The 15,394-nt window shown below is 34.4% G+C and overlaps 1 protein-coding gene across 1 annotated transcript; it reads left to right on the plus strand.

The window, feature by feature from the left end:
* The first annotated feature begins 5,380 nt into the window (after nucleotides 1–5,380).
* Nucleotides 5,381–7,458, plus strand: LOC132267413 (uncharacterized protein At4g28440-like). Its single transcript, XM_059768576.1, has 2 exons — nucleotides 5,381–5,610; nucleotides 6,880–7,458. The coding sequence occupies exons 1-2, from the start codon at nucleotides 5,388–5,390 to the stop codon at nucleotides 7,161–7,163; spliced, it is 507 nt and encodes a 168-aa protein (XP_059624559.1). The 5' UTR covers nucleotides 5,381–5,387; the 3' UTR covers nucleotides 7,164–7,458.
* The last annotated feature ends 7,936 nt before the right edge of the window (nucleotides 7,459–15,394 follow it).

Genomic DNA, 15,394 nt, shown 5'->3' on the forward strand with positions numbered 1-15,394 from the left:
GTTAGAAGATTGGCTTGAGGTGGTTTAAAAGTAAGCTGAGCAGAACTATTACCATGTTCATCTTCTTACTGCCTTTCTTGTAAACTGCAAATTTAGCAGAATTATGGGAAAGGATAATTGAACAAAGATTAAGGAAAGAAACATCAATATCTGATAACCAATTCGGGTTTATGCTAGTAGATCCACTATGGAAGATACATAATAAGACAACTAATAGGAGAATATCGGAGAAAACAAAAAGACTTGCATATGGTTTTCATTGATTTAGAAAAGGTATATGATAGAGTGCGAAGGGACATAATTTGGTGGACTCTACAAAGAAAACAAGTACCCGTAAAACTTAAAAATCTTATGCAGGATATGTATAATGAGACGTTGACTAGAGTCCATACTAGGTGCGGAGAAACTAGTGAATTCTCTATAAAAGTGGGATTGCACCAAGGATCGGTGTTAAGTCCATACCTATTTGCGATAGTGTTAGATGAAATAACTAAATATCTTCAAGAAAACATTCCATGGTGTATGTTATTTCCTGATGACAGTTTTAATAGACACTTCTAAGGATGCCTTAGCAACAAAATTAGAAATATGGAGAAAGACATTGGAAGCAAAAGGCTTAAAAATTAGTAAAATTAAGACAAAAATATGGAATGCAAATTTGATAAATAACAAACAATGACAGTATATTTATTACAATTCAAGACCATAGAATAACTCAAAAGAACTTTTTCGTTTTCTAAGATCAATAATACAAAAAGATGGGGAGATAGATGGAGATGTAGTAAGTAGGATTGGAGCAGGGTGGACAAAATGGAGGCAAGTTAGGTATATCCTTTGTGACAAAAGAATACTGAATAAATTAAAAGGAAATTTTTATACAACAGTTATTAGACCAGCTACATTATATGCAGTGTTGGGCGTTAAAAAATCACAAGAACAACGCATTCATGCAGTGGAAATGAGGATGCTATGTTGGATGATAGGAGTAACTAGAAGAGAGAGAATTTATAATGAATGTGTGAGGGGTACACAAGGTAGTGCCATATTCAATGCAGATCCGATGATGCATCTGTTAGAAGAGGAAAAGTAGTTTTCCTAGAAGGTAAGCAACGGAAAGGCCGACCAAAACTTACTTGGGATGAAGTAATAAAGAATGACTCTAAAAAACTAGATTTAAGAGATGGCATGGTATATACTAATAAAGCATTCATGTGGCCTACCCCATCGATACGGGATAAAGGCAGGGATGATGATGATGATGATGCCTTTCTTGTAAACTACTTGCTATGGTTGATGTCATGAGGGAGGATTAGGGCATGATGTCCTCCACTTGATCAACATCTCACTATAGTGCTAAAGGTGTTTACAGGGGATAGAACTTGGGCTTGGTGTATTCTCTATTATGGACTCAAAAGAGAAAAAGGAACCTTCAACATGGAGCTAAAAAAATTTCTTAGGGGAAAGTTTTTCTGCTATATTTGACCGTGTCTTGCATTTTTTTTTTGAAGAAAAAGGAAAAAATTGGAATAGGCAGTCTCAGGAAATCAGTTGAAGAGGACTTTTGATGTATTTGAGACTTTTGCAGACCCCACCCTTTTTTAGTTGTTTTGCTTAATAAACTATCTTAGAAATATTATATGCCTGTATTCTTTTTGTTGCTCCCAAATGTAATGCTAGGATGCATCTGAGACTCTTGAGTGCTTGGTGGGTTATGAGCTTCACCATTATAAGCTATTCAATTCTTTTACCAAGAGAGATCATACTTGTTAAGCAACACCAGTCAAACTGATAGGGTTTTTGGAAGGAATAGTGATCTTAGATACAAGCTTTTGCAAGGCAAAAAGAAGATAGCCATACTGAGCTAAGAATCAAGAATTTGTGTAATCTAGGATACTAATGACAAAGAAAATGAATCTAACTTGAACTATGGCTCATATAAATGAATTTAGTTGAAAATTAATCAAATGAATTTAATATTGTCCCTTGGTATACCAAATAAATAATGACACAAACTACAAAAATGTTTGATAGTAAACTGGGACAGGTGTTTGTGTGTCTTGATTATATGATTTCAAGACGTATATTTTTTTTATTTCTTCGTAATAAGAGGTTGGAGGAGCAATTTTTATCTTAACGAGAATTGTTGACGGATTTGTAATTAATTTGCTTAATTCAATTAAAGTGAAAAATAAATAATAGGCCAATTTGACATTATACACATATGATGACACATGAAGTATTAAATAATAGTTGTTCATTCAAATTAAAAATGCTATTATGATAAAATTGTAAAATGATTGTGTGTGTGTGTGTGTTTGTGTGTATATATATATATATATATGATATAAAAGTCTTTACAAACTGTGAGTCTAAAAATTAGAATTGAATTAAATTATTTTAATACTATTGTTCAATACGTGTATATACATAAAAATTTATATTTATATATAGTCGTTTTCAAATCGTACCTGTATCTTACTTTTTAAAATTTAACATGTGAACATATCGGCGTGTCCATACTACATAGCTAGATAGGTTTTTAAATATAAGCCACCAATGACAAAATCAAACATCACCATACTAATTAATAATACAACACAAGTAAACCAGGTCAAAATGCTAAAGGCAATTAAGCTACAGTTGTCTTTCATAGCTATTCTTCCTCTCACCAGGTCTCAAAGAAACACCTCCTAGCTTGGCCTATAAGCTGTGTCATCTTTTAACTTTAGCATGAATGTAATTTCATCATGTTAGCTTACTGTGTCGAGTACAACATATAATGTTAGTGATTCGTGATATCTTTGTGGTGTGACGTGTTAAGTATTGTCATCCCTCCTATATGCATCTCTTTATTTAAAATTATTTGACTATTTATTTCGGTTATGTGTTACGCTATTAAAGGAAGTTCATTTTTATGCAAATTTTCTCAAATCTTGGAAAACTATTGGACTCTTTGAGAGCTCACCATTTTCTTTTACAAGATATTTTCAGGTCCTAACCTTGGTGAGCAAGCTACTTTGAGGTTGCCATGGAGAGTGTTGTGTTTTTGGAGACTTGCTTGTAATTTTGGGTTACCTTCTATTTTGAGGTGGTTATGATTTAGTTAGGGTTTTTGGATCATCACTATGAGACTGGTATATATATTGACATTTGTATGGACGGTATGGATACAAGGTATTATGAAGATATTAGACTAGTCAAAATAATTGGTGCCTTTATTATTATCACTGATTTAATATAGGCTTTACTCTTTTAAAATAAAATTGCAAAAAATTCGCAAAAAATTCGTAAACCTTGATTCTTACATTTTTAATGCCATAGTTGCCCTCCTCCATTGAAGTTAATAAGTTTGGATTCTGGTGTCTCAAAGTTCAAGTGAAATTTAAGTGACAAATCATCAGACATACAAACATAGACAGTTAAAACCTTTAAACATTTCTCAGCACATGACAGTTCAAGTGAAACTTAGGTGAAGAATCGCCAGAGAGAAAAACAAGGACGATTAAAACTTTTGAATATTTCTCTGTACACACGAATGATTTTATCACAAAACATCTATGATTTGGTATGTCTATGATTTAGTTTGGAAATATTTACCTTTAAGCTCAATCACACTAGTATCTATATCCTAATTCTCTGATTCCATTTCACGAATTATTAACTTAGCAAAGCTTCAGAAGCCTGGAGTTTATTTATTTTTATTTATTATTATTGAGATGAATGACTTTTCTAAAGTATTTTTGGACTTTTTTTTCTTTTTTCTTTTTCCTTTTTTTTTGGTTGGAAAAGTGGGTTTAATTGAATTCATATGGAATATTAAACCTAAAATGACATGAGGTGTGTGAATAAAGAAACACGCATGAAAGCAATAAAATTTCAAATACAAAATAAGATCTAAGAATCAAGATTTGTGTAGTCTAGGGATGTTTTTGTAATTTAATTTAGAAGAAAATAAGAGTGGGCCGCAATTATTGGGACTAATTATAAGACAACAGTACAGCCCAGGACTAAGATACCTGGGCCTATTGGACAGAGACAACGGACAGACTACTGGGCCTCAGGCCCAAATGATCATCATCACTTTAACAGTCGCGCAAAGCAATTGGTTTTAGATTTTTCTGGTTTTTCGAATCAAGAGAGGATTTCATTTCCAGTGTAAGAACTCAATCAGAAAAAATGGCGTCCAATTCTGGAAGACGATTACTTCAGAGGTCAACAGAATCGGTTAGGGCATTGGTAAGTCGTAGCCAAAGAGCTTAATCAATTCCATTTAAGCTCAGCGGGCTCGCCATCACCAAACCCACTCCTTCCTCTCGCCTCTCTGGTCAAACTCATTCGTTCTTCTTCTCCAGGTTCATATCTATACACACATATATATGTTTAGTTGATGTGTTTATTAGTACCCATTCATTGCTTATGATCGTCTGATATTTCTAGAGCATTATTGAATTAGTATGCTTTATATCTGCTTTGAGATTTGAACTGGGTGTTTTTGTTCGTAGTTTGGGTATGTGATTAGGTGTTCCTCTGCGTGTTGTTTATGTGTGAAATGGGTTTTGAAAGTTTTAAGTTTTGGCATCAGTGTGATTATTCATTATTGAAGTTAAGGTTAATGTGAGTGTGTAAATGTTGAATGAAGGCTTCCAGTGGAATTGGGTTGTGCTGAGTCTTTGATGCCTCTGCACTCAGCCACTGCTTCTGCTTTGCTAGTCTTCAAAGGTTGCCAATGGGGTTCTCTCTCTGAAGGTAATTTCTTGAAACTATACTGTTTTATTTTTCTTCTTTTCCTGTCCAGTGGTTAAATTTGATTCTCATATGCATTTTGTCTTTAGAGTTGTTCAGACAGTGGTTCTGATTTTGTTTTTGTAAAAACCTCTTCTGTTTCTTTTTTTTGCCATATGTTTCTAGAAAGTGTGGTTTTGCATATATTAGATGGTTTCTCGTGTTGAAAATAGTGAAACTTTGAATGTGTTTAATAATGTAGACATTGCTTTGGCTTTCATGGTGATCATTTCAAGAGTCTCTAGATAGAATTTAAGCAATGTGTTTTTAGATAGTGGCAATTGGAATAGAAACATAAAGACTGGAAAGGTAGCAAATAGCTTAGCAATGTGTTTTAAGTTTTGGCACGAGTGTGACTATTCATTATTTTTATTTGTTTTGTGACACTTTACATAAAACACTTTGTTCCAACTGATGGTTTTGCAATTACCATGGCATTTACCTTGTCCAATTTATTTTCCTCTCTCTCTCACACACACGCGCACACAAACACAGTCATCATTGCACCTTTTGGGGCAGTGACTGCTATGATTACAACTCCTTTTTCTGTTATTGAATAGTGACTAAGTTCTCTGTTATATTTTGATATTCCAGAGTTGCGATAAATGGCTGAAGCAAAATCGGCTATGAGGAAGCCTGTTTTCACTAAGGTTGAGCAGCTGCGGCCAGGCACTAGTGGACATAATTTAACAGCAAAGGTTGTAAGTTCAAAGATGGTATTGCAGAAAGGTTACCCTGCTGGCCCCCAAGTACGTCAAATGCATATTGCCGAATGCGTAATTGGAGATGAAACTGGAACAATTGTATTTACTGCAAGGAATGACCTAGGTAGTGCATTAAGTAGTTTTTATGATATTATTTGTTAATACACCAACTCTAATGCATTATTAATGTTATTTGTTTATTCTTTATTATTTTTTTTCAATCTGCCAAATCTTTTACTAGTATCATGGACAAAGATTGGTACATTGAGATCATTATGTGATGCCATTTTCCCCCCTTCTCTCTTTCTTTTTCTTTATTTTCTTTTTTTCTTGTAAATCTGTTACTTTAATTTGTTAACGACTTTGGTAGTATTTTCCATGATTTATAGGGAGATCCAACTTATCTTTTTCTGTTGAGTAGAAGACAACACAAGAAGTGTAAAATTATAATTTGTTTTGAGTGCAGGTTAGGATCTAGTTGTGTGGAAAATTATGTGTCGCGTGATGTATCAAGTGAAACATGCTTAATATGTTTGTTTGTTTGTGTGTGTGTGTGTGTGCACGAGAGACCATCTACTTTGATTTTGATAACAATAAAATGGAGATTCCTAGTTCTTATAGGAAAATGTTTCCAAGTCACTCTCAAATTTGGGCCTGATTTATCCCTAACTCAAGAATTTGGCCAAGAAAATGTCCATGTTGGTTAAAGTCCTGCTTGAATGTTGGTCTAGTTCCGCTTAATCTAGGCAAATATATCAGTAGAGATGGATGTATCTCAGCTTAGTTTAATTATACATAACTTCAAATTTCAACGGCTTAGGGAAGGTTTTATGGCAATATGTCTTTTTCGTGGATTGCCCTTGTGTTCCTCATGGTCCTCTTGTTTTTGCCCCTTCGATGTCTGCACTTATCCAATGACTATTTTAAGGGTGCAGTTATTGGTCTTCACTATGCATAACCAATTCATCTTCATCAATGTAATGTCATGTTGTTTTTAGTCAGTTGTCTCCCTTTCTCTTCTAGACTACTATTATTTCTTATCCAATCTTTTCTTGTAATGCTGCATATCCATCTCATACTCCTTCCTGTATGGCTCTGTTATTTTTTTAGCATTGAGAATTTTTCCTGTTACAGTTGGTTATATGTTTTTCTTCTTCATTGTAGTGGGGTTGTATTCTGTTAGTTCACAAGATGGTTGTTAGATTGTAGAAATGTGTGTGTTTTTTGTTTGGTTTTGTTGCCACGTATATTTGTGACTGACCCACAGAGATGTTACAAAAGTTCCCACGACGGTGCCAAATTGCATATGAGGCAGTTTTGCTTTTTAACTTTGGTGCAATGTTCTGTTGAGTTGAGCCGAGTCTAATTTTGTCTTTTGTTGACACCTCAACAGTGGACTTGATGAAGCCTGATACCACCATAATACTCCGTAATGCGAAGATTGACATGTTCAAGGGATCAATGAGACTTGCAGTGGACAAGTGGGGTCGTGTTGAAGTGACTGAACCAGCTAGTTTCACTGTTAAGGAAGAAAACAACTTGTCTCTGGTTGAATACGAACTGGTCAATGTTGTGAAAGAGCGACTCGGGGAATTGACCTCTCCTGTTATCTTGGGGCCAAAACATCTGAATCAGGCAAGGTGCGGATCCTTGTGGTTTATTAGATCAGTAAAGTGAGTTTATGTTGTTTTCCGAATCATCTTGTTTGCATGATGCAAGGGATAAAATTCTTGTTTAGGAAGAAAAATATTGAAATGATTACTGCAAAAGGAAAGTCTGATTGTACCAAGGCTGTCGAGCTGACTGTTGGAGTAAATTCAGGCTCTAGTACCGCTGGTAATCAGAGAAAATGGAACTTGCTTTGGTTGTTTATTTAAATTGAGAATTTGAGACATGAATTGCTCATGCTATGGGATAATATAATATGAATATTGGGTAAGTAAACTTCTTACTCATGGTTTTATTTGTGTGTGTGTGTGTGTTATTTTCTTTTTCATGGTGGGTCTTTGGAGATGTTTGGGTTACCGAGGTTGAGGTTTCACATTTTTTAACTACATATTGCAGTTACTATTCTCCCACATTTTCTAGGTAAATTATGCACGTCCTTGGCTCCTATGCCATGTTTGGGAGTACCAAATCGGGGGCTTGGTTTTGGGATTGGAGGAAATTTTGTTAAGACTTTGAACAAAAAATTTCCCAATTTCAAATTCACGGCGCCAAATGCAACTTTAATGTAATTCATTTGCTGAAGATGTTGGAAATAAAGTTATCATAATGGGTGCAGATTGTCTGATTGTGGGATGCAATGCATGGAATGCAACTTTGATCTTTGGGTGATTTGTGGGCTGCTTTGTTCCTTAGTTGGCATTTGATTAGCATAAAACTGTTTCTGTATTCTGCTTCGGCTTTTGTCGAGTTTTTATTTATTTTTGATAAGTTTTCTTGGAGTTTTATTTTGAAAATGATCGAGAGAATTGTTGAAAGAGTAATGCTCCTAATGGGAAGCAAAATGCAGCATTCAAGGGAAGCAAAATGCAAATAGAGTAATGTTTCTAAGAGGTTTCTCTCTTGAGAAGAGCCACGAGTTCTTGTATGATTCATGCGGTGTTGGTGACCTTATCTTGGGAAGAATTTCATTTTTTGAAGCTTCTGTTTTTAGCCTCTGGCCATGCGGAACCAATCGCACATTCTCTTTTCCTTTCAGTTTCTGGGCTACTGCCCATGCGAAACCAGTTGCGCTAAGCGCGACCAGTCACGTATTTCTTTTTCTTTCCATTTCTGGGCTACTGCCCATGCGGAACCAGTCGCGTTAAGCGCGACCAGTCGTGCTCTTCTCCTTCCTTCACCAAAGTGTGTGTATGTTTGCAGGAGGACCATTCCTATTGCACCCTTGGTTAGGACCATTCCTTTTGCACCCTTGGTTAAGAGTCCGTTTGACTAATTTGGGTTTTCATTTATGGTTATCATTTAGCTTCGGCATTATTCGGGTTTTCATTGATGGTTATCATTTAGCTTCGGCATTTGGATTTGAGTTTCGAATCAGGTTTCGGTTTATTCGTTAATGCGCCGAATTTTAGAATTTGGGATATTACAACTATATTTGTTTAATCTTGATATTAATATAGCAGTATCATTGTTAATTTGAGGGTTGGGATAGGGAATTATTATTTTAGAGGGTGCCTAATGCTGTAAAACGTTTCCCGTGCTACTGAATATCTGCACTTCTTGAAACGTTTCCTTACTTTGATTATACTCAATATAATAGTGACTTCCATTACACATTTTAATGCATTACATAGTGCAGTTTCATATGCTTCTATTGCTAATACAATCAACATAATTTATATATATATCATCTCATTCTATCAAACCAAACCAAACCAGACTGGTTTGGTTTGATAGAATGAGATGATTTTGTTTTCATGTGTGTACAAGGTTGCTTGCATTGTTTCGAGAGATGATACATACCGGAGATAGTGTATTAATTGTCTTTCACTTTGTTATATATCTTTGAAATCAACCTTGTCCGTTATGTCATTTTAACCAATATTAAAACTAACACCAACCGGATTTTGAAATTACTTCTCTATCCCTCTAAGCCACCTTATTTCCACCATAATTTCTTATTGAAATTAAGTTCCTTCAACTATAATTCCTAACTTTTCACTCTTATGCTATGTTTGGTTGGAGGGAAAAAATGAGGGGGGATGGATGAGAGGAGTGATGGATAAATATTTTTGTATTTGGTTGGGGGGATGGATGGGGAATGTAGATTTGTGCCCTAGCGTTCAAAGTCTGCATATCCGGGGGGGAATATTTGACCAAGGATGTGTGAAACTTGGTTCCCTGGATCATTGCCAACTTAAATGTTTCGATTGCCGTGGCAGGATGGCAATCTGCTATCTCCGAGGCCTCCATGTTAAATCTGGATAAAAAATCTTGCAGAGTTTCTCCCTTCCTTTGCCTTATGGTAAAAAGGCTGGCTATACTTTTCTTCTGCTTCTTATTTCCGCAATACTGGGCTAAGAACATAGTGCACAAGGTCTCATAGTCAGGGATAGACTTGTGTGGCCTATTCCTGAACCATTCTAACGCTGCTCCGGTTAAACTGGTAGGAAAAACCTTACACATCCACGGATCGTTATGATCGTCCAATGCCATCTTTTGCGCATAATGATCAAGATGCCGAGAAGGGTCGCCTGCCCCATCGAACTGGGTGAAGGATGGCATAGTGAACTTCTTCGGCCTCTCCACAAGGTACACCTCGTTAGTAAAGGGGATCTTGACCAAGGAGTTCTTGTGCTCTCTAGCCATCTCGGCTGGTGTCTGGACTCTCAAGAGCTTTTTTTCATCGAATGCATCTTGTACACGTGCGCCATCTGGAACGCCATTGGACCATACCGTAGGCCTATGGCTGGACTCGGCCTGTTCGTCCTGTGTGCGATGCGGGAGATTATCCGAAGCAACCGCCTCGGACCTCGTCCCTTGCTTTTGCTGCGCCTCACTGGGTCGAGCCCCGTTGGGTGGTGTCTCGTTGGCTGGAGGCTCGTGAACCGGAGGTAAATTCCGGGTGGGAGGTGGTGCCGCAGCATCGCCTGGTGGTGGTTGTGGCGTTAGCCTGGCCATGGCCGTGTGCAGCGTATGAGTCTGCTGCTGAAGCGCAGCTATCTGGGCGACACTCGTATCGTTTGCTTGCCGGAGTGTCTCAAATTGGTGCAAGAACTCTTCTCGCATCTTTTGCATCAGTTCTATCTGTTGATTCATTGCTGAATCTCCGTTTGACATTCCAGACACGACTAAAGGATTTAATTTGAAGAACAAGTGGGAGTATATTTGTATACGCTTCCCACAGACGGCACCAAAGTGTAGGTGCAAAATTTCGCTCAACCAATAATGACTGAGAAAAATAAAACAACTCACTCAAAAACAATAAAAATAAATAAGAACAATGTATAGAGAAGTGTGGAATTGCTTGATTCTTTATTGGAGGTCTTAGCCTCTATTTATATACAAAAGATTACAAAATTATGGTAGGACTCGCGTTGCTTGCCCTCCAATTCTTTCTATATAACCATTCTTTTCTAATAGAGTTCTTTCCATTGTCGAATCTTCCATACATAGAAATTGCCTTGTACAGAACTTCCTATCTGAATTTTCCTTCTACAGTAAATCCTTCAAATGGTAGGATTTGCGCATTCTTGGGCTGAATATATTTTGATCCGGCTGGGCTTGGGTAACAGGCCGGATGTTAAATACTCATACGCTGGGCTGACGACAAGCTGGGCTGATGACTTTCTTGATTCGGCCTTGATGGAAGTTGGAGGATAACTAACAATGGTCTTGGGCTGTAAATACCCTCAATTTGGGCTTGAGCATGATGGGCCTTATATGTCCTTGGAATGTAAATATGGGTAGTGGTGACGTGTGCGTTTTTTATTGGAGGGAGTTTTTTTCCCTCCACACAAGCAAATTTAGAATGCCCACAATTGAGAGTTTCGACGAGATCATAGCCCCCTCCTAATCAAAATGGGTGCTCCTACTGGACCTAAAAAAATTCCTTTCAGGTACTTTAATGCTTGGGTTTCTAATTCTTTATTTCTTCCCACAATAGAGCAGGTCTGGGCCACCCCTATTTCAGGAACAGCTATGTTTCAGCTCATCCAGAAGCTAAAATTACTCAAAGGAGCTCTCAAGCTTAATTACAGGATGGAAATCTCTTATGCTACAGCATTAGTCACTCAGGCAAAATAATCTTTGGCTTCATGTCAGGCTTTACTCGATTCTAATCCCTGAGATATTCAGCTAAGAGTTCAGGAAAAGGAACTTATGCAACAGTTCTCCAATTTTGCTCTTGCTGAGGAGCACTTCATAAAACAAAAGGCTAGGGTTAAATGGCTGAAAGAGGGTGATGGCAACATTTCTTTCTTCTTCAAGCTTTACAACTTAAAACTCAACAAGAAAAAGATTACTTGTCTTACATCAGCAAATGGTGACTCTATTGACACTGAAGCACTTGTAAGAGATGAGATTGTGGATCACTATCATAACCTTCTTGGGGCTCACCACCTCTTTATCTTGGAAAAGAAGCACTTTAGCCTTTTATTACAAAAACTATTCCAGCCAACCTTATCCCTCCACTCTGTGATATTCCTTCTGATTTAGAGATCAAGTCTTGTATGTTCCTCTCAGCAAGGAAAAATCCCCTGGGCCGGATGGTTTTAATGCTCACTTTTTTCACAAGGCATGGCCTGTGATAGGCTCTGATGTGACCAAAGCTATTAAGGATTTCTTTGTCACTGGCAAGTTGCTAAAAGAGGTTAACAATGCCTATATTGCTCTAGTACCAAAGTCTCAAAATCCTTCTACCCTTAATGATTTTCGTCCAATTTCCTGTTGTAACACTATATATAAATGTATCACCAAGCTCTTGGCCAACAAACTCAAGCTAATCCTGCCATCCATCATTGATCCAAGCCAAAATGCATTTATTAAGGGTAGGCACATTGGTGATAGTGTTCAGATGGCTCAGGAGCTTCTTCAGGGTTATCATAGACATCTCTCACCACCTAGGTGTGCTGTAAAGGTGGACCTCATGAAAGCTTTCGACTTGGTGGGATGGAATTTTCTACTAGATACTCTTGATCTTTTTGGGCTCCCTCTTCCATTTATTGGTTGGTTCAAAGCTTGTATTTCTTCACCATCATTCACTGTCTCCATTAATGGAGAATTCCATGGTCACTTTAGAGGGGTCAAAGGTCTAAGGCAAGGCGATCCTATATCACCCTTTTTGTTTGTAATAGCAATGGAAGTCTTCTCAGCCATTACAAAGAAGTTTATTTCTGATTCCATATGCTTCAAATTCCACACCAATGTAAAAATTTGGCTATTTCCCACCTTATTTTTGCTGATGACCTACTTTTCTTTAATCATGGAGACCTTGTTTCACTATCCACACTTAAGCATGCCCTAGATCATTTCTCTGCTCTCTCGGGAATGAAGATTAACAATTCAAAAAGCTCCTTCTTTTTCTCTGGAGTGGACTTGGCTCTAACTAACAGCATCAAGAATTTACTGGGGTTTAACTGTGGCTCACTACCTATTAAATACTTAGGTGTTCCTCTTCTCTCTACTAAGCTCAAAGTAGATGACTGTTGAGGGCTAGTGGAGAGGATCACCAAAAAGATTAACCACTGGTCATCCAAGTTTATCTCCTATGCAGGCAGAATCCAACTGATCAAATCAGTCCTCTACAGTATGATTAACTACTGGTCCATCCTATTCATTTTGCCTAAATTAGTTATAGTTGAGGTAACCAATCTTATGAGGAATTTCCTATGGTCAGGTACTGAATTCAAGCACTCTGGAGCTAAGGTGAACTGGATTGCATGTTGTCAACCTAAAGAATTTGGAGGGTTGGGTTTTAGAAATCTTGAAACTGCTAACATAGCAGCAGCACTTAGACATATTTGGACTCTTATTTCTAATTACAGTGATAACCTTTGGGAATTCATCTTTCCAAGCCAGTCAAACCAACCCTTCCACCAGAGGTACCCATTAGCAAATGGGTTTTGTAATTTTTTTTATGACGTTTCCTTGATGGGTTTGTAATTTCCTTGATGGGTTTGTCTGCTGCATTTGATCTAAATCTTGTGATTTGAAAGATTTTGCTCTTCATGTATTAGACGAATTGCTTCACTTGTTTATTTGATACCTTTATCATATGAAGAAAAAGAAAAAGAAAAAATTGTAATTTGATGGAATTAAATCAATTGTTCTTGTAACATTCTTTCTATTAATCTAATTTTTGGATTTTTTTTGTTTTGATTGTGTTATTATTATAAGATATATATCATTATTTACAAGTTAATTATTATTATTATTTTTTTATAGTTAAAACAAAACATAACTAACCTAATCTAAAAATAACCTAATTTTTTTCTTTTTTCCTTTTTTTTTTTTTTTATAAAAATAAACTTAAACTAACCTAATCAAAAAATAAAACATTACTTGAATATTAATAAGGTACAAAAGGGTTCCGTAAATTATTGTGTTTCAGTAATACATTACTTTTTATAATAAATTTACATTTCTTTTGTAATTCACCTTCCTTATAATATTGATATATTTTATAATTAAATAAATAATAATCCAAATTATGGTAGGTTTGGGTTTCTTATTTTATTTTATTTACTTTCCTTTTAAATTTTAATTAATTAAGGAAGGAATATATATAGTAACCTGCACAAGGAAAATTTCAAATTCAGAGTTTCTATCAAAATCTAACACAAATTAACTATTTAGTATTAATTTTTATTTTTTAAAATAAAAACTCAAATTACCTATTTATTATTAAATTTTTAATAAAATAAAATCTAATTAGACAAGAAAATAAATAATTTAGTCTTTCAAATTAGACAAAAAAATGTATAAAAGAAATATTTACTCTCTTAATAGAGTTAAGAGTTTCTATAATACTCTAACACATACACAAATTACGTATTTATTATGAGATTTTATTTATTTTTAATTAATATAAAGTATTTAATATAAATTGAAATTATCTATTTATTATAAGTTTTTTTTTAACTACCATTGAAAAATAATTATTTAATTGCTTTGTTGAATTTTAATAAGTACAAAGAAGTTTTTTACATTATTGTGTTTTAGTATTTCATATATCAGTATTTAAAAAAATATTTATTAATTGATATAAAAAGAGTTTTTAAATGAGTTATTATGAATTATTATTTTCTATAAAACTCAAATTACTTATTTATTAAATTTTTTTCTTTAATAAAAGAAAATTTAATTAGACAAGGCTCCTATCTAGGAGCACTCAAGCTTTGCACTCGCCATAACCTTCTCTTTGAATATAAAGAAAATAAATTTGTTTCATTATTATTTATTTATTAATATAAAAAATATTTATTAATTGATAGAAAAAGAGTTATTATGATTTTTTAAATAAAAGAAAATTTAATTTGACAATCAAATATATATAAAAAAATAAATAAGTTTCTGTATTATTTATTTTTTTAATATAATAAAATTATTTACTAATTTGTATAAAAAGAATTTTTTAACACAAATTACTCATTTATTATGAGTTTTTATTATTTTTAATTAATATAAGGTATTTAGAAGAGTTTCTATAAAATTCAAATTACCTATTTATTATGAGTTTTTTAATAAAAGGAAATCTAATTGAATAAGGAATATTTAAAGAAAATAAAAAGAATTTCTATAAAACTCTTACCACAAATTACGTATTTTATTTTCTAAAAAACCAAGGGTTCTATTCCAATTACTTATAATTGGTATTGAGAAGTTCAAAAACTCTATAAGTTTACTTTGGATTGTAATTTTTTTTTTTTCCTTTTTTTTTTTTTTTTTTCGGTTCATTCTTATTTTATTAGTTTGAATTAGGGTTTTAATGTTTTTGTGTTTCTGTTAGACTTTGATTTTGAATTAAATTTGTTACTGAAAGTTTTTGATATGTTAATTTTTTTAAATTTTTTTTTTTTGGTTCAATCTTAATTTATTGTTTTGAGTCATACATGGGGGGTTTCAATGTTTTTGGCGTTTGGGTTGGACTTGAAAAAGTTTTGATCTTTTCTTCAATTTTTTAAAAATTATTTTCAAAAGCATCATGATATTTTCTTTTAATATACAGTTTATTAATTAATTAAATTGGTGCTCTTATAATCATAAATCGTTATTTCAAAATTTGGCTTTACAATTTGGGTTGCTAAGTTGTTGATATGTAAAATTTCACTGGTTGTTTTTTTTTTTTTTTTTTTTTTTTTTTTTTTTGTGTTTGGGTTGTACTTCTTGATTTTGAATTGAATTTGATGCTGAAATTTAGTGAATTGAGTCTGGATTTTGATATTATTTTAGGAATTTAAAAT

Source organism: Cornus florida, unplaced genomic scaffold (genome assembly GCF_030987335.1).
Source record: "Cornus florida cultivar Cherokee Brave unplaced genomic scaffold, ASM3098733v1 CherokeeBrave_3.0.0_Hap2_Chr07, whole genome shotgun sequence".
NCBI lineage: Eukaryota > Viridiplantae > Streptophyta > Magnoliopsida > Cornales > Cornaceae > Cornus > Cornus florida.